Below are 24393 nucleotides of genomic sequence, written 5' to 3'. Positions count from 1 at the left end.
TTACCAAAGTAATCTTTTATCTTCCCTTGTTTTTATTTTTGTCATTAATATAATTTACTTGGAGACAATACAGGCAATTCCAATAGCAATGTATATATGTGAAATACAATGTATATTTTTGTTGTCTTTTTGGAATATTTTGGAGGAAATATAGTCAAGCAAAAATAACAAATGAATTTTCTTTATCATGACAATATGTAAAAACATTATGTCAATTAACAGAAAAAAATACAGGCTATTGATATATGATGATTGTAAGAACAACAGATGATTTTTTTCTCTCCTATGTTGCACTACAGGCTGATGGCCAGGAGGTGGCGTCAGTGGTGAGCGCTCAGGAGATCAGAGTGGTGGCAGAGCTGCTGCAGATTTCTCCAGAGGGACTACAGAAAGCCATCACCTACAAAGTCACAGTCAGTATTTCACTGGGGAATTACTTCTTAATTACATTTTACATAGTGTTAAAAATATTTGCCCTGCTTAAAAGCAAGAGCTGGTCCAGGTATAAAACCCCATCATTCTCAGACTGGCTGGTTCTGTGCAGTACGTTTACAGTTGAGTTTGACCCAATGTTGACAGGCAGGTAACATGGCAGTGTGCCAGTGTCTCTCTCTTGCCTCTGTACACGTACTGTATGTACTGACATTAAAGACATTGTATTGCCTCTCAGTGTCGTTTGCCCAGACACAAAGGAGGCACACCTGTCGATCCCACACACAGAGGGAAAGAAAGAGATGTACTTTTGTCACTGGTCTACTTGTGCAGTTGTCTTGACTCTTTGTGATTGGCTTTATAAAACTTCTCTACCCTAGCTATCTTCATAAACTAAAGGTTTGTGGGATATTGGTCTCTTGGCTATCTTACTTTGTTTATAAGTAATCATCCACATGTCCCCAGTAGATTATTCACTACAGTGCCTCATGCTCATCTGTCTTGGTGGAGCCAGAGAGACCGCTAGAGTACACTGTATTTCCATTCAGTCAGAATGTGAAAAAGTGCTCCTACTGTGCCTTATCTGGGTTAAGGGATGTTTTAGGCATCAAGTAGCAGTTTATTTCAAAATCAAACCCAAGAAGGACTACTTGTATCAGTAGACAGTAAAAGGAGTGGGTAATTAAATGTATATTGTTGAGTAACTGATATTACGAGAGAAAGCTGTATATTTAAAATGTACAAATAAGTGACAAAAGGTTGGTTCTTTTAGTTTGGATAGATAATATATATGCAACAACTGCATGAGCTGTAAACTTTAGCCAATGCTTATTGGTTGATTATAACTGATTGTTTAGTAGAGGATATTTTGCAGATCTTGGCAGTGTGCACTGCACGAGGACTTCTCAGTCTGCTCAAGCATGTAGTCTGTTAAACCACCTGTTTTAGCTCTATTCAGTAATGGCCTCCTGTCAATGCACCACTGGTTCTGAGTCAGATCCTCAAAATATTTGTGTGCTGGTTTAGTTCTTCACTTGATTTACTGAAAGGGATTTTTTTTAAAGGAACATTTTGGCTCAAACTGCTTTTCACATCCATAAGTTGTGTTACCTGCTTTATTAAAATACCTTTCTCCACTGTTAGTGGTAAGCAGAGTCTTAGAAAGTCTCAGAAAAACACAAATAAATTGCTTGTACCCTTCAAAGTAATAAAAAAAAATCCATAAGATGATTGTCACCCAGAGTTTTGCTGATTTTAATGGAAATGTTCATTTATTTTTGTAAATGCAAAGAGACTTACAGTTTTGAGATTATTGAGTCTTAGCTGTAATGATTATTTATTTTATTTAATTTATTCCACATTACATGTCACTGTGTCTTTGTGTCCTGGACTGTTTTACCTGTTATGTGCCTTACCTTTGACCTCTGACCTCCATGAGCCCTCATTCATTCATTCAGTCATTCATTCATTCATTCATTCTTTCATCATGTTTTGAAATACAAATCTCAAATCAAATCTGTCGTCATGTGCAGCGGCCTGATTAAGTTTCCATGTGGAAACAGAATCGCTAAACAATTAAAACATAATGTGAGTACAGGTTTGTCTATGATTACACCGATGATCACTTTGTTCACTCTACACATGTCTGCAAAACACAACAAGGTAAACACATATGCACTCATCCTGCATTGTATGATAGGACATCCAGTACTCAGACATAAATAGGCACAAACAGTATTCACACACTTGCTTTTGAGCTACTCTTTGTAGAGCGAAGCTTCAGGCAGTGAAAGCATCTCTTCTGTTTACAGTGTGTCATTTGGATAGCTCATATTTTTATAAATAGCCACACTCAGCAGAAGTGAGTGCACTGTAGCTTGAGGGAGGAGACCTTTCAGTTAAATTTTCTGTTGGAATTTCAACTTCACCAGCTTTTTCCAAACATCACAGCTCTTTTGGATGAGAGTCCCGCTTTCTTTGTCCAAAACGGCAGCTTTTTGTTTGCCTGAGCATTTCAAATTCAAGAAAAAAACAACTCAATGCGAAATGAATTAAGAGAAATGGGACAAAAAACATTGCCGTGTTGCACTCCTTTGCTTTAGGCAGAGTTCGCTGGTGGTATCCAATGAGCTGTCATTGTTAACAGGCTGGTTGTTGAAAGAAGGACATCCACAGGCCTTGCAAAAACAAAACAAAACAAAAAAGAGCAGCATTTGAAAGACTTTAACCTCCAACCTGACTGCAACATCCCTTGCATCTCCTCTTATGACACACATTCAGTCCTGAGCTTTAATTTACCATATTATCCTTGAGCAAAAAGGCACTGAATCCGTACCAGCTCCATGAGCTTAACAGGAATGACCCCATCGGCGTTACTGGATCATAAGCAGAAAAAGAAAGAAACTGGCTTAACAAACCAAAAGAGTATTCTAGTTCTCCATCTACTGGATTTACCCTGTTGCTCCATTTATAGTACATACGCTCACAAAGTGGATATCCTGAAAAAAAATCCTTGTTTTCTTGGTAGCTCTTTTGTTTTTTATCCATGTTCTCTCATATTCCAGTCTCATAAAACATACTGTTTAACTATCCGGTTTAAAGGAGCTGAAGTTGTCCTGACGGTCTTGTGATGCTTCTGACAGGGAGGAATACATTTACACAAGTACATCTGATCACGGTGCACCTTATGTCCTCTACACATTCTTCGCTCTTATACAACACACTAAGAGCCTTTTGTATTATTGATTTTCTAATTACAGAGGTGGTTCCTATGGTTCCTATGTAACAGGAGAGGAGTCAGTCGTATCCACTAATTTCCTCTGGCTGGATGAGGTGTGTGTGTGCATGTATGTTTGTGTCTGTGTGTGACAATCTAGTGCATTTAAAGAGGAGGTCTCAAGTTTCAAACCATGCAGACAGACCTGAAGTCCCAGACACTCATGTCAATGAATAAGAGAATAGAAGATAGAAGAAGTAAAAAAGTGGGAGCGTGGAAAGAAATGAGGGCAGCAAAGAAGAAGATGTCAGCGAGGGAGATAAAAGTAGAATAAGAATAAGAAGTGAAGCACATAGGAGGAGATGAGAGCAAGGTTGGGAGAGTTTGCAAAAGTTGGGACAGACAAAAGAGCATTAAGCAGCATGATGTTGAGGTATTTCACAGGGACTGTACCATTTTCAAAAAAGCAAGGCCCTACCCAGTGTTATTATACATTTCATGGGATCCTCCCCTTGATTTGAAGAAATGCAACACCGTCGCCCTTAATATACAACCTCTTTAATCATAAATACTTAAAGATGGACTATGTAGTTTTGGAGAGGAAAAAGAAAAAGATCTTCATTAACTGATTTTTTATGCCAAAAACAAACTAAATAGATAAACTCTCTTTGTTTTTATGACTGAAGTCTATATGTGGTGGACCCTGCCACCTTTCTAGCCTCAAACAGTGTTCTGGGACTTTATTTTCCTCTGAGAACAGCTTGTTTATTCAGTTATAGAAAAGATGAATATTTCTGAGTTTGTATTATTACCTCATTAATATTGTATATATAAAAAATATTTTATATGTTTTGTGGGGGAGATATGAAGACAGGTAGGTTATACATTGGGGTAAGGGTTAGGGCCATCCCTCCTATTTAAAATGATAAAATCACTGACTGGGCACAACAACACTAACAGGAGAGTGAAGGAGCTATCAATCAAGTCTGCACACATCCATACAGTCTCAATAAGATGTCGAATCAGGCAACATAAGTGAAAACAGCTGTGTACAGTCTTTAAATATTTAAATAGTTCATATGCTGTATATGTTAGATTTGCCTTAAATTATGAAGTAGGTGCCAGGATGCTGAAATTGTTCACCCTTCGCTCCTCATAAAATGTGTTGCTTTAATCAACCTTTTTGTTGTCTCTACAGGAGACAATGAGGGACAAGATCTTTACGCCATTGACTGTGGAAAGTGCTGTTGATGCCAGGTGAGAGATAACTACATACACAACTTGCACTGCATGAAAATAAATTACTCTTCTTCCAGATGCAATTCACATGCAGTACCTTTCTTAGGTAATTAGCCATATGTTCTGATTAAGATTAATAATTTGCATCAGTGAAAAAATTATTCAGATCCCTTATTTATGTAAAAGTACGTAAATATTTCCCTGTCAGTGTTTTACTGTTATATCTGATGTTTTTGAATGCTTTCACACAAACAATCTGCGTTCTCCAGAGATGCTGTTGCCAAGATCCTCTACTCGCTGCTCTTCCATTGGTTAACTGAGAGGATCAATGCTCAGGTGTACCCCTGCCAACACACGATCTCCATCTCCATCCTGGACATTTATGGATTTGAGGTGAGTGTCTCTTATCTTGCGTTGATCCTCCTCCATACAGGATGATGCATCTCATCCCGTCTGTCACTTCCTTCTGTCGCACAGCAGAGACACTGCAGGATAATCACTCTTTAGACATGCAGATGAGACAGAAAGAATTACCAGATGTTCGTGTGTGTGTGTTTGTGTCTCTGTGTGTTTGTGTGGGAACAACAGGATCTGGCCTTCAACAGCTTTGAGCAGCTTTGCATCAATTATGCAAACGAGTACCTGCAGTTCTTCTTCAACAGGATCGTATTCAGGGAAGAACAGGTGAGTCGACATCACACCTGTAGAGGCACTCAGGCCTTGTCCACGTGTAAATGGATATTTTTCCCCTCTAAAATATTCTGTACACACAACCTTAAAATTGTAGAAAGCTGCTAAGTTAAGTTATAAACTTTTAAAAAAGACCTTGAGTGCTAACAAATAACTTATATTGGTGCTCCCGAAGCATAAACAAACCAGTAGTCCACCGCTGCTGTTATTGTTTTGGTGCATGTTCATTTTGCAAAACACTAACAGGTGTGTGCAAATTGAGGTGAGGATCATGGTTTCCCAAAAGCTCCATTTTACATGTCCACATAGACGCACAGCAGTACATGGAAGTTTTGACAAATCTACACTTTAAAGGGGGCATTTTGGTGACCTAAAACCCTGTTTGTGTGTGAAAAAAAGGCCAAAACAGAGAGCAAATGTTTAATTTAACAAAATATCTGTATATGACGGGGACAACGCCTCAGTTACACACATGCACACACATTCTTAACATCACAAATCCATACACAAAATAAAACAGAAAAACAAGGGTACAAAAAGCTCTCATCAGTGAGTTAATTGATAAGTTGGTTGACAGAAATGTATAAAAGTTTATATCTAGACAAAGGAATTGTGTGTTAAATTGCATCACATGTGATCCCTGTGCAGGAGGAGTACAATCGAGAACAGATCCCCTGGCAGGACATCCCATTCAGTGACAACCAGCCCTGCATTGACCTCATTGCTGCTAAGCCTCATGGGATATTGAGGATTCTGGATGACCAGAGCTGTTTCCCACAGGTGGGGCAGGAGAAACCTGAGGAGGACCTGAAGATACTGACACATCTGTCATACATTAAATATATTCATCTTTTTTATTTGTCTATTGCTTTGTTGCCAGGCAACAGACCACACCTTCCTCCAAAAGTGTCACTATCACCACGGCAATAACCCACTGTATCTGAAGCCAAAGATGCCCCTCCCAGAGTTCACCATCAAGCACTTTGCTGGTCGGGTCACCTACCAGGTACAGAGCTCCTCAGTGGCTAATTTCAATTAGCAAAACCTGATGTCAAGAGAATCTATTTGATTAACTGTCATTGATCTGTACCATGAGCAAACTGCTGTTTTTAGGCATTATAGCACCAGTGATCAAGTGATGGCTGTGAGTTATTAAAAAGAAAAGCTAAGGCATCAGCGGTTATATCTTAATTTTATGTCAACAATTAATCCCATACTTTTTGGGACAAATCTCCTAATAATTTGTTGTGTCACCGATGCAGGTTTACAAGTTCCTCGATAAGAACTATGACCAGGTCCGTCAGGATGTCCTGGACCTGTTCATTCAGAGCAAGAACAAGGTGAGAGGAGAGGAACATCTTCACGTCTACATTTGTGTATATGGTCATGTGTTCTAATTCATGTGAACATTGTTAATTTCTGTAAAACGTGTGTATGTTGTGAATGTATTTTTGTGTGTGTGTCCAGATGGTGTCAAAACTGTTCCTGGTTCACGCAGAGGTGACGGGTCAGCAGAGAGGTCACATGAGGAAGAGCAGCACGGTTACCAGGAAATACCAAGCTCCCACCGTCAGCAACAAGTTCCAACAGTCGCTGCTAGAGCTTGTGGAGAAGATGGAGAGGTTCAACTGAAAATTAATAATAATAATAATAATAATAATAATAATAATAATAATAATAATACATAGCACACAGTTGCTGTCCATAAACTGGCACAATCACAAGTTAGAATATTGTTTTTAACACAAGAAGCAATCTCCTTAAATTAGAAACGAATATGAGCTGATTACTGACTGATATTTTTCCATTTCAGGTGCAACCCTTTTTTTGTTCGCTGCATTAAGCCAAATAATATGAAGGTAGATTTTTAAACAATCTGTGTTTCTACTGATGATCATTTGCATGCATTCAGTCTCACTGTACCCTGTAGGTAATGACAGTCATTGTTGCCTGAATGTGCTTACATATACATCTGCGTTTAGCAACCAGGTGTGTTTGAGAATGATCTGGTCAGCAGCCAGCTGAGACACTCAGGCGTCCTCGAGACCATTAGGATCCGCAGAGAGGGGTATCCTGTCAGAATGCCATTCTACGTCTTCCTGTTCAGGTACCACACACATAGTGTCAATCAATGGATGGTGAAAGGCACTTTGGTGGCTTTGTGACCTTACACCTCAAGATTGAACAGAAGTATTTTGGCAATGGAAGTTTACACAGAGGGAGCTGTATGATTGGCCCTTTAACTCTGTGTTTAGTGCTAATTGGCAAATGTTAGCAGGCTCACATGCTAAATTAAGATAAATGAACATGATAAACATTATACATGCAAAACATCAGCATGCTAACACTTTTATGTGAGCATGTAAGCATGCATTTAATGCTAACTTTTTCATCTGTTGTTCTGAATCCGAACGTGGAGTATCTGGAAGATCTTCCAGATCTTCAGATTCTTCAGAACATCTGGAAGATCTTCTGAAGAATCTGAAGATCTTCTGAAGACTTCTGAGGAGTCACATTTAATTTGCAGCAGAGGCATCAGCAGTTTGTGTGGTACAAGAAGGATAAGCAGCTGGTGGATCGCATGTTATTTTTTTAAAAAGTGATACTTTTTGTGCGTGTTTGTGTGTCATCACCAGGTATAAGTCCCTGGTGGGCATACGAGAGCTTCCAGCGGCTAATGGAGAGAACTGTGTGATTATGCTCAGTAAACTGTGTCATCTAAGACCAGGAGCCTTCCATGTTGGAGTCACAAAGGTGAGGTTCTTTTCTCATATGTTCTTGCTAACCCTTAAGCAATGCAACCTTTGATGGTGTTGAGTGACAAATAGGCTGTAAATAGGCTGTACCTCCAACCACTGATGTTTTGTGTGTATGTGTGAATGGCAGCTGTTTCTGAAGGAGGACATCTACCAGCTGTTGGAGTGTAAACGGGAGCGCACCCGTAATCTTGCTGCTCTCACCCTGCAGCGTTACACCCGCATGTTCTTCGTCAGGAAACGCTTCGTGGCCTTCCGCAAGAAGATCATCGGACTGCAGGCGCAGTGCAGAGGCTTCCTCATGAGGTCAGCACCTCTGCTACTACTGGCTCCATAAACATCAACTGATTTGTGTATATTCACAGCCTGATTTAGCTGACAGACAAGCATTTATGTAAACAAAATGCGGAGCTCAAAATGTACAAAAACGGTACGTCAGTCCATTCACTTTTACTATCTTCACTGTAGTAGTGTGACAGACAGATTAAGGGAGACACCACTACACCGATGAAATAATTTAATGGGGACACAGATTTTAACATTATGGTGCATTATGGTATTGTAGAAAGTTAGAATTCCATGTTTTTTTATTATAAAGCAGACCTAGGTGCTATATAAATGTGAAATGTGAACGTGAATGTGAAAGGGAAAGTGTCAAAATATACAATCCACATAGAAAAGCACACAACCTGTATTCAGATTCTGTGCCTTTAAATGAGCCGTCAGGATTTATGTAAAGTTGTGATGTCACAACTGTACAGACACCGCCCCCAGCAGAGCCATAGTCACAAAAACAACGGCAGAGCTGATGCAGAAACACAGTGGGTGTTGCCTTCTCAGGCCTGTTAGAGCTGACCAATCAGAGTGGACTGGGCCTTTCAGGAGGCGGGGCCTGAAAGAGAGTCACCAAACTGAGTGTCCAGACCGAGGGTGAATAGAGGTGCTGCAGCAATATGAGATTAAAGCACATTGTAATGGTGACTTTTGTCATGAAGCACTTAGCGCACACCTACAGCGTTTGTCTCTTTGCATAAAGTTTCATAGAAAATGGACTCGGCACATGACGTTAGGTGTTAGTCATGTGTTAACAGTGAGATGTCTCATTCTGCTATTCAGGAAGCACTATGTGAAGATGAGGGAGAGTCTGGTTCGGTTCCGCTCTCTCGTCCACATGTACGTCAACCGCAAGCGATACATCAAGGTACATGAGATCATATTTCAATGGGCAACATATCTCCTTTCTTGCATATTTGATATAACCTCTAATGCCTTAAATCACTCATGCATATTCTGTACTTAAAGAAGCTGTAGATAAGTTTGAAAAAGTTGGCCACATTTGCTCCAATATTACTTTAGAATCTTTTTTCCCTGGACTGAAGTGAAAATGTTAAATGTGTGACATCTGTGATCTGAGTGCAGATGAAGTTTGATGCCCAGAGGAAAGCTGAAGAGGAAAGGAGGAGGAGAGAGATGGTAAGATGGATGTAAGGACAGGATTTACATGGGAATTGAAAACGCTTCACCATTATCACTTCTCCTTTTTTACTCTGATTTGAATGGAAACTTTGTCTGAATTCGTCATTACTCTGCAGATAGATAAAAAATACAGTAACTCTTTCAGGAGCTGACCAAGAGGGAGGTGGTGAACGTCACACACTTGGTGATCCCTGCAGAGCTTGGCGCGTTACTGCAGACAGCAGGAGGTCTGTAAATGTCTTTTGTGAAGACAACATTAGTGTTCATCATACATATTCATGAACTAAATGGCTGAGTACTTCTTTTAGCTCTTTGAATGTGTCTCATCTCATCATCACCAATCCAGATCCAGATCCAGATCCAGATCCAGAAAATGATTTGAATAATTCTGACACAATGCCATCAACAAACTGAATGTTATTAAAAAATCATTTCAAACAACTTTATGGCCTAAATATGTCTGCTTGGCCTCAACAGTAGCAATAGAAAAGTAGAACAGTATGCATTATTATTTTTCCTTTTGATTAACTCACCAGTTTTTGTTGAAGGACTGTAAAGGACTCCCTGCTCCTACAATACATTTATGCTGGTTGATTTAGCGTCTCTCTCTCTCTCATTCCAGTCAGGAGGGAGTTGCACTCAGACTGTTTGGCTCTGCTTCAGGCTCCTCACATCCAAGAAGATGCTCAGCTCACTCTGCCTCTGGACATCAACAACTACCCGTTCTACCGCTACGTACAGATCTACTTCAGGGTGAGATGTGCATCAATATTATTACAAAATACAGTCAGCGTCACTTTTACAGACCAATTTGATAATAATATAATTTGTTCTTTACAACTGCCCTTTCAACCGATTGTTCCTCAGATTTACCCTCCTCAAACTCCACTTTAAAAAGCTATATGTCCACTGTAGAGGAGTTATACAGGGAATATGTTTTATGCTACCAGACTGATGGAATGAGGACACTGTAAAAACTAGACTGTAAAACTCTGGTCAAAACAACAGACCAGAAGAGTTCACCAAGCCTTTGAAATATATATATATATTTTTTTTTATTTTACCTTTCTTAGTCAGGGAGGACACCACTGTGTTACAGTAAAGCACTTTGAAGTGGAAGGTTTGCTGTGAGGATTCATTTTGCTTCCTATTTTGCATCTCTGTTGCTGTAGGAACCAAAGTTTGGGATGTTGATGGCGCCTCTGGAGTCACCTCTGACTCGCGTAGAGGACGACCTGAGAGGAGAAGCTCTGGAGCTCTTCATCATGGTGGGCTGACTTTTATAAAAACTAAATTTCAATTAAAAAAAATGTAAATAACAGTTTAAGTATTTTTTTAAGGCTATACACGGTTAAATGATACTTTGATTCAATAAAATAATTAATAATGATCTAATATAGAATATAATAAATAAGGCTAGGATGTTGAATTATATTTTCATGGCATTTCTCTTCTGTTAATACTTCTCCTAAGAAAATGTTGACTGCAAGACACAATTTAAAAAACAGTACAACTGACTTAATTCTGCTTTCAGGTGTTACGATTCATGGGGGACCCTCACCTGAACGGAGCACAGGAGAACATGTTTGGGAATTACATCATCCAGAGGGGCCTGCTGTCTCCAGGGTTACGGGATGAGATCCTGGCTCAGGTTGTCAACCAGGTGTGGAGGAATGTGAACACTGACAACGCAGAGAGAGGCTGGCTGCTGCTGCTGGCCTGTGTCTGCAGCTTCGCCCCGTCGCCCAAGATGGACAAATATCTACTGAAGTAAGCAAATGTGTAACATGGTGACGTAGTGTGATGTCACAAAGTCACAGAATTAAAGGCGGGACGACTGACGAGGCGTTTCAGGAGCAGTGTTTTCTGTGGGAGAGAGGAGCTTCTGTTGGTGCGGACTTTGACCTTTGTAACATTCAAGATCTTTTAGATGCACAAGAAAATATATAAAACGCTGAAGGAAAGAAAAAAACGAAAAGGCATAATAGGTCTCTTTTACACCTTATGCTTCCATTATGAGAAAAAAAGAAAAATGAATGAAATTGATTATAATACATTACAGGCTTTGGGTAATAACCTGGTCCATGTTACAGTTTTAATTACATAGTAAGTAAGCATAACGTAAAACATGAACAAGTTGTTTTTTTCTGTTTCAACATAGTATAACCTCAGTTGTTTTTCCCTCTCCAGGTTTGTATCAGACCACAGCCCTCCTGGCTGCCAGGCGTTACTGCAACACAGACTCATCCAAGCCAATCAGAAGATGCAGCTAGGCTCAGGCTCTGTCTCTGAGACTGCGCGGACCTATCCGCTGTCGCTGCTGGAGTGGACAGCCAATAGGAAGAAGGCTAACATGGTGTTGCATGTGCACTGTTTTGATGGTGAGATACAGCTAGCCTGTTAACATTGTATTATGCAGTCTGAACCATCCTGGGGTGTAACATCAGAACAAATCAGAAATATTCACCAAATGTATTGGTTTTAATTTTTCCCTTCACGTTCAGCTGAAAAACTTACACCTCAAGATTGAACAGAAGTATTTTGGCAATGGAAGTTTATACAGAGGGAGCTGTATGATTGGCCCTTTAAAACCCTCAGTTTTTATTTAAGTGTCATGTAAGTCATTACCAACAGTTTTAAATGAGCACATACCTCGATAAAAGCAAGGGGAAGTGCGTGGCAGGGACAGTTGGCGTCTCTTTTATTGAGCAGGATCAATTACGGCCCTTGATCATTGATTATTAATTGCCAGTCAGGATCAAGTAATGGAACCACAGGGCTCTCGGCCGAATTAATTGCCCAATTTATTGCATTTTGCTAACACTAACACTAACAATCAGACAGACAATACAAACAGTTGAAGATGCAGTTTATTTTATCGATTCATCTCTCTCTCTGTAGGAGGATCCTTTCTGTGTCCGGTCCATTCCTGGACCAGTGGAGAGGATTTAGCAGGAGACATACTGCGCCACAGGTGCTCTAATAAGAAACAGAAGTTCAATTAATTTATTTAGGATAATTATTTTTTTCCTCACAGTTATATTATACAGTACACAATGCTTTGAGCGTAGTATTTACAAGGTACAGGCAGGTATTTGAAGTGTGTGGTCTTGCTTGTAGGGGAGTGTCCGACTGGTGGAGGGGGAGTTCAGTTCTGATGAAGGAGCACGGCCAGTGGGTCGAGTTAGCAGGTCATGACTACGTGATGGACCTGATTTCAGACCTGGAGCTTCCAAATGACTTCCCAAAGCAGAAGAGCTACTTTGTCATCAGCACCGATGACCCTTCCAAAGTCCGAGCTAACGCCAGCCTGTCAGTACACAAAACACACAAATACATGCATGTGCAAATGTATAAAATGTAGATATTTACACCAAAGACCTGAATTAACTAAATAACTAATTAATTTACTGCTCCTCTCCTCTCCTCTCCTCTCCTCTCCTCTCCTCTCCTCTCCTCTCCTCTCCTCTCCTCTCCTCTCCTCTCCTCTCCTCTCCTCTCCTCTCAGTGCTTTGTTTGGCAGTGGTTTTGACTCAGACGAGGAGCTTCCTCCTGCCTTTCCTCTCAGCAGCAGCAGCAGACCAGCCTACAGTCTGCCTGACTCTGATGGCTACTTCAGCCATGGTACACCCACATACATACTATAACAAGTGTATAAGTCTGTTGAAATATAATATACAGTATTTTATGGATATAAAGTGTAACAGCCATGTGTAAAACTACGCTGCTGTCTGTGTGTATCCAGTAGAGTCGGATGCCTTCAGTGATGGTCAGACTCAGAGAGGAATGGACCGCTACCTGGACAGTCTGTTTGACCCTGTGCTGTCAGACAGCAGCATGGTGAGTACTGACACTGATTTATGAGAAAAATCAGAAAACTGTTCCTTCTGCTTTGGAAGTACATTAGCTCTGACGATTAGTTGAAGACTGAACACCGCAAAGCATCACAAGCTGATGTGTTTTGCAATTTTTTCATTCATCAGAACAACTTTATACTTGTACTCCACTGCCTCTCAGAGGCAAATATCATGCTTTCTTATTGTGCCACATGTGTCTCACAGCTTTAGTTGCTTGTTCCTTTTCAGATGATATTTTCCATGTCTGCATGTCTGTCTGGTGATTTTTTTGAGTTGGAATTTTTCTGATGAACGTAAGGATCAATTGTTCCTTTATGGGTTGAGAAAATTCTCCTACTTTTTAAGATAAGTTAACAATTTAAAAGCCCTCTTGGAATAATTACAAAATGCATTGTCACAAAGCTGAAAACAGGTGGTTTTACTGAGCTCATGACAAGTTGACTTTTTAGAGATACCTTGTTCTCTTCAAACATATGATGATCTTATAGAATATGATGCAATGCTTTGGATTGAACTACCCAACAGTATAAATTAGGACAACATTAAACATCTACAGCAGTTTAATGCAACATGTAAATTAATTCTGCAGTAATGATAATCCAAAAGCATCATATGCAATAGTAAACAGACAAGGAACATTTAACTGCATAATGAGTACTTTTTATACTTAAAGTACATTTTGCTGATAATGCTTACATACATTTACTCAAATAAGGCTTTGAGTGCAGTACTTGTATTATTAGTAGTATTAGTATTTCCACAGTGTGGTATTAGTACTTTTTTACTTAAGTTCAGGACCCAAATACTTTTTGTTTCTTTAGAAACCCTAACCCTTCCTTTTTACTTAATCTCATTTATATAGCTAAAAATGTGTTTATGACAGCAATCATTTTAAGTCAAAAGAATGTCAGAGGAACTCTCTACAAATAAAATGTATTTAAATTAATGACATGTACATATATATTTACATTAAGGCAGTGATAGAAGATAAGGTTCCACTGTATTCCCATCGGATGTTTCTTACGTCGTACAATTTACTGGTTCCAGCTTCCAAGATGTGAGAATTTGCTGTTTTTCTCTGTATAAAGGCTTCATTTTATTGCTTTAGTTTATTTTATTGTTGACTGCTGGTCCAGATAACACAAGCAGTTTGACTCTATCACCTCTATCTTTGGCAACATTTGATGTGTATCTTTTTTACATTTTATAGGCTTATTAATCAAGCTCTGAAATGCATGAAACAGTCTCGTCACGCTCCGTCCACCTGACCTGCCATCTGAATGGAGGGGAGTGTTGATGGATGGCTGGAACATGTGATCCACTGCTTCTGTTTGTGTCTGAATGGAGCAGACAGGAGGGATGATTAGGTTACTGAGCGACCTACCGTATTTAACTGTAACAGCAGGCAGCACACATGCACGGCTCTGTGGGGAATACTGTCCCGTCAACAAGTTCACAATTCACTGTACTGCATTCAAGTAAAACAGACCCCAATAAAAGGCAAAAGGGCCAGTCACTGGGAGAAAACAGGAAAAAGACACTTCTCAAAGACACTATTTCAAAATAAAACAACAAAATATTTATAGTTGGTATTTTGTGAGCTTCCACTGCAAAAAGATTGTGTCCTTGAGGCCCTTGTTTTTTCTATAAGTTTGAACTTATGCATGTGCGACTTAAACTTGTCTGTGCTGTAAAGCAGTTATACCAGGGAAAACAAATATATGGTTTTGCTGTATTGAAATTTTTGAAATCCAAATTTTGTTGGAAGTTCGTGCTCATGCTGGAGCTTCTCCTCCAGGGTGTACGGTACTTCCTGCGGAGTATTCAGTTCCTGCAGCTCTACTGACTCACTCACAGAGGGTCTGAATCAACCAATACAATCCACTCCCCCTCTCCTGTTCACTTAGTCCGTCTACACACACACACACACACACACACACACACGCACACACACACTTCTTACTCTCCTCTTCATGTCTCTCAAAGTCCACTTTCTCAACATCTCCAACCGTCCTTTTCCATTTGCTGAATATCTACTGCCTGCTTCCTTCTGGCTACCAGGACATGGAAAAGACTGGAAGTTTGTCAGCGAGGATGAAGGGAGCAGGAGGTATAGGCATCACAGAAGAAGGAAGAGGAGAGGGGGAGAGTCATCCGGCCCCCAGCCGGCCTTATCCACCTGGAATACACCCCGGAGGTAAAACACTGAAACTAGTGTGTGTTTATCATGTTATGTTGAGAATAGTAGTTTTTCTTTAGATTTGTATTTGTGTTATTTAGTTTAGTGTGTTTCCTACATGTCATTTTTTGGGGGTTATTTTAAATGTTCTTGTCTTTCTTTTGTCATGCCTCTCAAGCCTCTCCCTCACTCTTTTTCTCTCATCACTGACATCAATAATTCATCTTATTCTAAGTTGTTTCCAAATCCTCTGTATTAGTCTCAGGTTGATAAATAGTTCACCCTCTTTCTCACTTCTCAGCTTCCCCTGAACGGTGAAGTCACTGCCAAGTTTCAAATGTTTGGGATTTAAACCTTCAATTCCAAAGCAATTGTTAATAAATTTACGTTACATTAGTACATTAGTAAACAACCAACAGACAAATAGAAATAAAAAGCAAGTAATTGGATACAGTTGAACACAGTTACTGACTGAGGAGATGAAAATATATCACAACAAAAGATTAATAGTAATATATTTATTATTGTAATTATTTGATTTTGTTTAAGGGTGAGGGCTAAAGTGACATTGAACATGACAGAAGTGTAAAGGTTCAGGTGTACAGTTCACCAAGCTTAATCTGTCGCTTAGAGGCTGTAATGAGCAGTCTGACCTCATAGATAATGCATAGAGAGCCATTCACTGTAACCACAGATGACTCCTTTACCCTCTCTCTAGAAAGTTATGTAAATTCTTTTTTGATTTTGGCGAATTTCTTTGCTGATATAATGTTGGATACATGTTAATGTGTAGTTTCAGACACATTTATATTTTGAAAAAATGAAAACTTTAAAAGTACTGCACTGCACCCCTGCAGTAACTCTGAGGACACCCTCGGGGTCCCAGACCCCCCGCGATGCTAATGTTTAAAATAAAAGTCAGTGGATCACAGACATCCTTAGGATCCATCATGTGGGGGCTGTGAATGTGTGCAGACAGACTTACATTTCCATCAGTAGAGGCATGCGTGTCAGCCTGGTAAAAATTAATAATTAAATAATTTGCTTTCTCAACCACATTTCTGTTGAATGATTGTATCAGCAATGATTTCTAATGTATATGTTGTAAAAATATACATCTGTTGTAAAATATCAGAACTGGCCCATTAACTCTTACAGTGAAGTCTTGATTGTCTGCTCTTGCCTCCCTGGGACAAAAATACCAATTAAGTCTTTCCTGGAAGCAGCATTGTTCCTAACTCTTACCCTATTACCTGCCTGTCACTCCTGAAGCTGTGCCAGTGCTCCCAGTAGCAGGAGGAATGATGCCACCCATCCCTGCCATGCCAATCCCCTCCCACCACCACCACCACGAGCAACACCACCAACAACAACAACAGCAGCAGCAACCTCAACAACCTCAACAACATCAACAGCAGCCGCAGCAGCAGCAGCAACAATACCACCAATACAACCGCCCCACACAGCCCTACCACCAGCTGACTTCTTCTACCAGCCCTCCAGCCACACGTGTAGCTCCCACCCCATCACCCTCTCGCGCTCCCGCTGCAGCCCCCACAGTTGACAGAGACGCTAACATAGCCTCCCATGTCACAAGTGTCCCCGGTGTGCCGGGGGTGCCCTCGCTCCCTGTCACACCTGTGGTTCCAGGCTTGCCTGTGATGACAGGTGTGCCAGGTACAAAAATGGGGCGTGAGTTAGGTTTTCCGGCATGTTTGGCCTGAGGCGTGTGGGCATGGTGGAGTTACAATGAATTCAGTTTTTGTGAAATAAAAGCCATGTCAAACTTTTCTACATTTGTTACGAGGAGCACATTATCCTCTGTGTGGTTGTTTTGAAGCGAAGTGTCTACTAAGTGTTTTGCAGTGAACTGTGTGTGATTCCACTGTTTCTCTACAACAAAATGATCTCATTTTACTACATGGTGTCAATGTTTTATACTTCTCTAGGATCAGAGCAGGCTGTACTGACTCAACAGCAACAGGCCATCATCAACCAGCAAGCTATCATTCTGGTTTGTCACATATCTTTCCTCTGAACAACTGATATTAATGCACAGTAACCACACACCCCTTAGCAATGCTAACTTAAAACATGCAGTATTCAACTGTGTATGAAGAGGATAGCTCAACATTTTGAGAACACTTATTCACTCTCCTGATGAAAGTTAGATGAGAAAATCAATACCACTCTCAGATTTGTAGGGTAAATATGAAGCTACAGCCAGTTAGCTTAGCACAAAGACTTCAAACAGCTAGACTGGCTGCGTCCAAATGCAACATTTACATTTAAATATGACTTACTAACATGTTGTAAAACATAAAGTAAAACTATATATCCATCATGTGAATGTGTAATCTAAGAAATAAAATGAACAATATACAGTTACATATATTAATGTGTGTGTGTGTGCGTATGTGTTACAGGCCCAGCAGATGACCATGCAGGCCATTGCGATCCAGCAGCAGATGTTGTCTTCCTTCCCTCCCGTTGCCCCGGCCCCCTTGTCACCCCCCTCACAGCATCATCACGAACCCAGCCCTGTGAATAAACACACATATATACAGACGAGCATATCAGAGTACCTGCCAGCATGTATACAAATCAGAAATATTGTTTCACTATAAAAACAAACTCAATTGTTATCACTTCCTGTCTTTTTCTGCAGACCAGAGAGAGTGAGCAGTCGCCATACAAGCCTGCTGCTGTTCAGCGAAAAATAAGTATGTTTTACACTCTGTGGGTCAAATTAACTGTGTGGCATGAATCCCACAAAACAATTTAAATGTTTTGAAATATTTTTACAAGTATCAACACTATTCTAACTTAGTTAATTAATTGGTCTTTAGGTTTAATGAAGTGTTAAATCCATGCAGAAATAACCAAAATTGAATCCAACAGCTGCTGAGTTAAATGGTCAAACATCTGCACTTGATTTAACAAAACCCCCGACATTTCAGGTCCAACACGTGGCCCCCCTCCTGAGGACGTGGTCCGATCCAGTCCAACAAACACAGAGCGCATGGATCCCAGCCACGACATCAAAGACACCATCAAAAAGCACCAGCCTGCCGGCACGACAACTTCTTCAGGAGCTGCCACGCAACGGTAACACGCTCATTTTCCTGACCTAAATACTGTTTCTGATATTTTTCTGTCTGTTTATGTGCTTCTTATCGTGTGTGTGTGTGTGTGTTTGTGTGTGTGTGTAGGAAAGGTGATGGAAAGATCTTTGCAAAGAAGCCAGACCCACATGATGAAGCTATGGAAATCCTTAAAGATCAGATGGCGAACCCACCACAACCGGTACCCCAACTCTGCACTGACCACACACACACACACACACACACACACACACACACACACACACACACACACACAAACTAAAATACTTTCTGATCTTAATAATTTCATGTCTCAGAGTCAAAAGAAGCCTCAATCCTTCCATCATAAAGAAGGAGGACTTAAGACTTCCAAGACGATCAAGTCTCGCCCTGCGGGGCCAACTAGCTCCAACATAAGCCCCGCCCCTCCTCCAGGTGAACTTTTCACACACTAATGTGACAAAAATACCCAGAAATAAACAGCAGAATGACAGAAAGTTCTTTACTCATTTCACCTTTGCATGTTTACATGTAAATATATTTGGGAAGTAACAAACCCTTCTGTGTGTGTGTGTGTGTGTGTGTGTGTGTGTGTGTGTGTGTGTGTGTGTGTGTGTGTTTCCAGTCTCCAGAGAGTTGCCCGTAGAGGAGGAGATCATTCAGACTCAACTCCACAGCAGGACCAGTGATGAATATTACACTTACTCCAACGTCCCCTGGAAGCTCTACATGAGGAAAGAGGTGTGTTTCATGAGCACGGTTAAACATAAGTGGACAGAAATAATTCATATTGCCCACAAAGTTAATGGCACAACAAGTGAAAGACACTGTAAGAATAAGTGTATTCTTTATAGATCTTCTTGTAGTGAACATTAAACAACATTACAGTGCTTTAATATCATCATATTTTATAACTTTGTACCACAATAACTATTTCCTTTGTTGATCTTTGTCTGTTTACAGGTTTTCTATCCTAAAGAGACCTTCAACAATCCACTGATTCTGGATCTGATCTTCAGACAGGTTGATGATGATTTCATTATTTATTTACATTTCTTTTGTTTCTCCATTTATTTTATATTAATTTAATTTATAATTTTATATCAAAATAAATCAGGTTTAGTTTTTCATCATAGCAAAGATTATAGTAATAATGCTAATTTAAAAGATGATTCATTTCAGAAATGAAAGGGTAAAAGTAGTGCTTTTGATGGAGATTATCTTTATTGTGAAAGAATACATCCAATATTACACTTGTAGGTACAGATAAAGTGACTCCTACTAGCAGATTATTATTTCTGAATGTGTTTGTGTCCCGCAGGTAGTACATGATACCTTCTCTGAGGCCTGCATCCGCATCACGCAGGAGGAGAGACAGAAGATGAAGGCTTTATTTGGTATGAAAAAAACAAACACATGAATGAATGACTTAACTCTGCTATTAATGGCTCATAGACCATTCTCCTCTTACAATTATGTGAAAAACTGTCAAACTCAGGATTTTATCACTTAAATTCCTTGATTTGTTGACAGCTGAGAACAAAGTGGATCAGGTTTCGGGAACACATGATGAAAACGTGAAGAAGAAAGTGGCTGCCATGGCCAGAGACTCGTGGGACATTTACTTCTCTCGCCTCTTCCCAGCCTCTGTGAGTTCTTGTCTCTTTTCCTCTTTAAGAGGAGTTCAACTGAAACCCAAGGCAGCTTCCTTCCTTCACTTGGTTAAATAGACTTTGACTTAACCATTTTCATATGTGCCTGTACTCTGTTTCATGTGTTTGTTCCAGGGCAGTGTGGGGACCGGAGTGCAGGTGTTATCTGTGTCTCATAAAGGCATCAAGCTGCTGAAGATGGTGAGGAGCAGCTCTGCCGCTCCAGACTACTTCAGAGTGCTGAGGCCTTACAGGTGAGCCTGTGTGATGTCAGCCAAAGGTCATCAATATTTCCACCTTTGCAAGTATGTCTCATAATTGGAACATCAATTTAAAAAAACATTACAAGCGGTGACTTTAATTGATAGCTGTGGAAATTCAAATAAAACATTAAGAAAAGACAGTCAAGTGACCTTTTTCAACATTCTGTGTCGGGTGTCACATTCATTCGAGACTCCTTTCTCTTTCTCTTGTTGACCTCCTGGTTTTTGCATATCACTTCCTGCGCAGCTACTCGGACATCCTGTTTGTGTCGATTCCGTCCAAGAACATGCTGGAGTTCAACCTGACCAACGAGAAGCTGATCCTGTTCTCAGCCAAGGCCCCGCAGGTCAAACACATGATCGACCACTTCCTCACGGAGCTTAAGAAGGTGGGCGTCTGTATGAGTGTGTGAGTGGAAGAGTGTGTTACAATGATTTTGGTATTATTGGTTTGATCTGGGTTAAAATGAGAATCTACTGGTCGGACTAGAAAACTCAAAACTTCTATCATTTGTCACAGTGCATTAGCCATCTAAGTCCACATTTAGCATGCAGCATGTCTGTGTCAAACATGTCACATCTCTGTCAGGACTCAGAGTACATGGTGGCGGTGAGGAACTACATTACTGAGGACAGGAGTCTACTCAACTTCCACAAAGGAGACATCATCAGACTGCAGCACATGGACGGACTGGAGGCCGGTGAGACGCATGCTCAGAAACACAGAAAACGCTTACGCACATAGGACCTGCTATCTGCTTCTGTGAACCATGTACTGTATGTCTCTGCTTCTGTGTGCTTCATGCCATGTCTGTCACGCTGTATGTACGTATGTCCATGTGTGTGTTCAGGCAAATATTACGGCTGCATAGTGAGGAAAAAGGTCATGCTTCTGGAAGAGCTGAAGAGAGACACTCCTGAGTTTGGTGGGTTTGACAGGGTGTGTCTAAGTGTGTGATTGCTTTGCTGTGTGCTATTTTTTTTCATCGGTGGTTTGGACTTGCTTTTTTGTTGTTGTTTTTTTAGCAATTTTTATGCTTTTTTTTAAAGGAGGATTCAAAATTGGCTTCTTTTCTTTGTCTTAAAGGCTGAAAAACATAAACTCGAAGACATGAACTGAAGTTTTATCCCATTTGTTTGTCTGTGTTTTACATCAGACAGTTTGTCATTGGTTTGTAACCGTTGATATGTTACTGTATATGCATATGAACCTCTCAGTGACTGCATCTTCTATCTATGTGTGTGTGTGTGTGTGTGCAGGCTGGCGGTTCGGGGCCGTGTACGGAAAATCAGGAGTGTTTCCCAGCGAGTATGTCCGTCCCGTGGCTGCCCCAGACTTCCTGGTTCTCCCCGCTGAGCGTGTGGAGCCTCGAGACAGACAGGGACGAGTCGCTGCATCTGCTGCCGTCGCCGTCGCGATGGGCTCAGCCATAGTTGCCCATGAGCTTGACCTCTCCACAGAGGTGCAGATCAGGAAGTTGTTTGATTACATTACAGCAGTGTTTTTCTTAACTACTATCCAACAAAGAAACATGATGCTTATTTCAGCTTCAACAGTACTTCAGGAAAAACATCAGGCCCAGAGCGAGAATAACATTGAGATTTCAGCATGAAGTAGTGTATACCCCTATATTATAGTATCAGCTGCTGTTTGTACAGTATATGTTGGAATGTTTTGGTAAGCAGAAATGGAAATATTCTGTAGGTAATTACATCTCTGGTGTACCTTTAAGTGGCACTGATGCTTAGCTTTTTTTCTGCTGTATGTGTGTGTGTGTGTGTGTGTGTGCATCAGGTAGTACATGAAATGTATGGCGACAGTGTGAGCGTCGAACTGGATGAACTACCTCTGCACAGCAGCCAGTACTACATGGCTGAGTTTGCCAAGAAGTACTTCAGAGAGGCACAGAGGAGCAAAAGGTCACACACACGCATACAAGTTTCAAAATGTCTGCACTTTAAACGTCCACAGCTCACATTAGTTGCCGACTGCCTCTTGTATTTTTTCCACAGTGATCAGAAAGCCAAAAAGGGGAAGGAGGGCAGGGACCCTGTTGACATGGTCAAATTCTCTAAGGTAAAAAGTGGGATCAAGGTCAAAAATGTCCATCTCTTTTGTATTCTTATCGTATGTTATCTTAAAGTCCCCCTCCAGTCAGAAAGGTGTTGTTGTTGTTGTTGTTTTTATGTTCAAGCTTCACTGTATGTGTAAAGTTTGACACTAGAATGCTGCTTTCACATTTATCTGCTGGAAATGTAAACTTTCTCTGTGCTAAGCATGTCAGACACATTCATCATCATCATTTTTATGCAGTCCTGAACACATATGTGGAGGGGATCTTTGATCACTAATAATATTGCTGCACAAATACATTTCTTGTTTTTGTCTCTCCAGTCTCCGGTCCAGGAGTCTCTGATCGACTTCTCTGACAGCGGGATGAACAGAGTGGCTGCTGACATCTTCTTAGGTGAGAGGAGAGGGGATAGATAGGAGGTGGAAGAGAATGGTAGAGAAGTAATCAATGGCTTAAGGTTATTTTACATTTATACCCTGTTGTTGTAGAATAAAATACATGTCTTCATATCAGATTCATGAGATCCTTCAGTTCCATGTTGACTGATTTTTTTTGTTGTCCAGCCATAATGAAGTTCATGGGAGACTTCCCACTGAAGGGTCAGACTGAGCAGGATCTGGTCACAAATATACTGAAGGTACAGACACAAACACTAACATATTTCATAGGCGTATAAAACATTACGATAATAAAAAGATAGAGTGGCTTACATGTGATGTAGTAATGTTAAATTGTAGGGAAATGTCAACAGCCTGAAACAAACTTCTGTATTTGTGTGTGTTTGATGAGCTTTATTGAAATGTGCTCATAAATGTAGTTAAGTGGTGACCACGGCCTGATAAAGGATGAAACCTACTGCCAGGTGATGAAACAAGTTACTGCCAACACCAGCTCCAAACCGTAAGACTCCTCTGGATTTTAAATCAAGTGCTGATTAAGGAGTTGATCAGGAGTTGGGCCTTAATCTGCGTATATATTTTTGTGCAGGGACAGTTGTCAGAGAGGCTGGAGGCTGTTGTACATCCTGACGGCTTTCCACCGCTGCTCTGACGTCATGAAGCCATTTCTGTTGAAGTTTCTGCAGGACGCCTGTGAAAGCCCCGGGATGCAGTACCAAGGTAGCTGATCCAGAAACAACCCAACACGTCACACTCATCAATCCATCACGACCAGTCAGACTCTGTTCTTAGTTACTGCTGATCAAAGTGTTGATTGGCTGCTGCTCTTAATTGACAGGTATTGCCAAGGCATGTGAGCAGAATCTAAGGAGGACTTTTCAATATGGCGGACGCATACAGTATCCAAACAGCATGGAACTCAAAGCAATGCTGGTTAGTGTCTAATTCAGCCATGCAGTCTTTTGATATGGCTTATATAAAGCTTGTTTAAAGTTCAAATACACACCAAACCAAAAAGGAAAACATAAGGCAAATGACTAAGGGAACTTTTACAAGACAAGACAATATTACAACTATGTCTTTATCTTTTGAGTTTTAATCTTTTTTTTCTTTGTCATAAACAATCATTAGAAAACTATGGCGATATATATTGTATTATACATTAAACAAGGGGTGTTCAAAGTCTGACACTGTGAGCCTCCTCTCAGACAAAGTTTAATTGCTTTGTTGTGCTCAAGTAGTGGGTGCCTATGAGATCATGAGTGTTATTTGATCCCATAGACACACAACAATGGAGCCAAGATAACCTAATATTGCTGTTTTACATAACTTCAGACTACAACAATACATAAAAAAGGTCTGTCCTCAGGCATTTATTAATGTCTGACTCTGGGAAAGTGGGAAAAACAGTAAAAATCCTTGAAAACGACTATCTCTGAACAACCCCTTTAACCAAACCACACACATTTAGGCTATTCTATATGATCTCCTTTCAATAACTAATGTAATATTTTTCCCTTCCATTCACTGAACCTCTGCCCCAGTGTACTCCTGCC

The 24393-nt window shown here is 40.4% G+C and overlaps 1 protein-coding gene across 1 annotated transcript in view; it reads left to right on the top strand.

Moving 5' to 3' along the window:
* myo15aa (myosin XVAa) overlaps positions 1-24393 on the top strand; it is a 33256-nt gene that overhangs the window by 5401 nt on the left and 3462 nt on the right. Inside the window, exons 11-56 of the mRNA XM_073494096.1 lie at positions 300-413; positions 4347-4405; positions 4657-4780; positions 4976-5071; positions 5726-5857; positions 5958-6083; positions 6340-6417; positions 6545-6699; positions 6891-6936; positions 7060-7184; positions 7714-7831; positions 7964-8139; positions 8950-9034; positions 9253-9306; positions 9455-9536; positions 9932-10062; positions 10482-10577; positions 10844-11079; positions 11500-11690; positions 12211-12283; positions 12430-12621; positions 12818-12933; positions 13055-13149; positions 15228-15363; positions 17295-17359; positions 17772-17888; positions 18014-18068; positions 18306-18453; positions 18558-18651; positions 18767-18884; positions 19075-19190; positions 19413-19472; positions 19771-19846; positions 19983-20098; positions 20237-20355; positions 20612-20753; positions 20954-21065; positions 21216-21290; positions 21625-21827; positions 22160-22284; positions 22378-22441; positions 22760-22832; positions 23003-23076; positions 23257-23339; positions 23427-23557; positions 23676-23770. Coding sequence (XP_073350197.1) covers positions 300-413; positions 4347-4405; positions 4657-4780; positions 4976-5071; positions 5726-5857; positions 5958-6083; positions 6340-6417; positions 6545-6699; positions 6891-6936; positions 7060-7184; positions 7714-7831; positions 7964-8139; positions 8950-9034; positions 9253-9306; positions 9455-9536; positions 9932-10062; positions 10482-10577; positions 10844-11079; positions 11500-11690; positions 12211-12283; positions 12430-12621; positions 12818-12933; positions 13055-13149; positions 15228-15363; positions 17295-17359; positions 17772-17888; positions 18014-18068; positions 18306-18453; positions 18558-18651; positions 18767-18884; positions 19075-19190; positions 19413-19472; positions 19771-19846; positions 19983-20098; positions 20237-20355; positions 20612-20753; positions 20954-21065; positions 21216-21290; positions 21625-21827; positions 22160-22284; positions 22378-22441; positions 22760-22832; positions 23003-23076; positions 23257-23339; positions 23427-23557; positions 23676-23770 — 5097 coding nt within the window. The remainder of the gene's footprint in view (positions 1-299; positions 414-4346; positions 4406-4656; positions 4781-4975; positions 5072-5725; positions 5858-5957; positions 6084-6339; positions 6418-6544; positions 6700-6890; positions 6937-7059; positions 7185-7713; positions 7832-7963; positions 8140-8949; positions 9035-9252; positions 9307-9454; positions 9537-9931; positions 10063-10481; positions 10578-10843; positions 11080-11499; positions 11691-12210; positions 12284-12429; positions 12622-12817; positions 12934-13054; positions 13150-15227; positions 15364-17294; positions 17360-17771; positions 17889-18013; positions 18069-18305; positions 18454-18557; positions 18652-18766; positions 18885-19074; positions 19191-19412; positions 19473-19770; positions 19847-19982; positions 20099-20236; positions 20356-20611; positions 20754-20953; positions 21066-21215; positions 21291-21624; positions 21828-22159; positions 22285-22377; positions 22442-22759; positions 22833-23002; positions 23077-23256; positions 23340-23426; positions 23558-23675; positions 23771-24393) is intronic.

Source organism: Pagrus major, chromosome 23 (genome assembly GCF_040436345.1).
Source record: "Pagrus major chromosome 23, Pma_NU_1.0".
In the NCBI taxonomy this organism is placed as follows: domain Eukaryota; kingdom Metazoa; phylum Chordata; class Actinopteri; order Spariformes; family Sparidae; genus Pagrus; species Pagrus major.
This window is presented reverse-complemented; position numbering and strand designations above follow the sequence as displayed.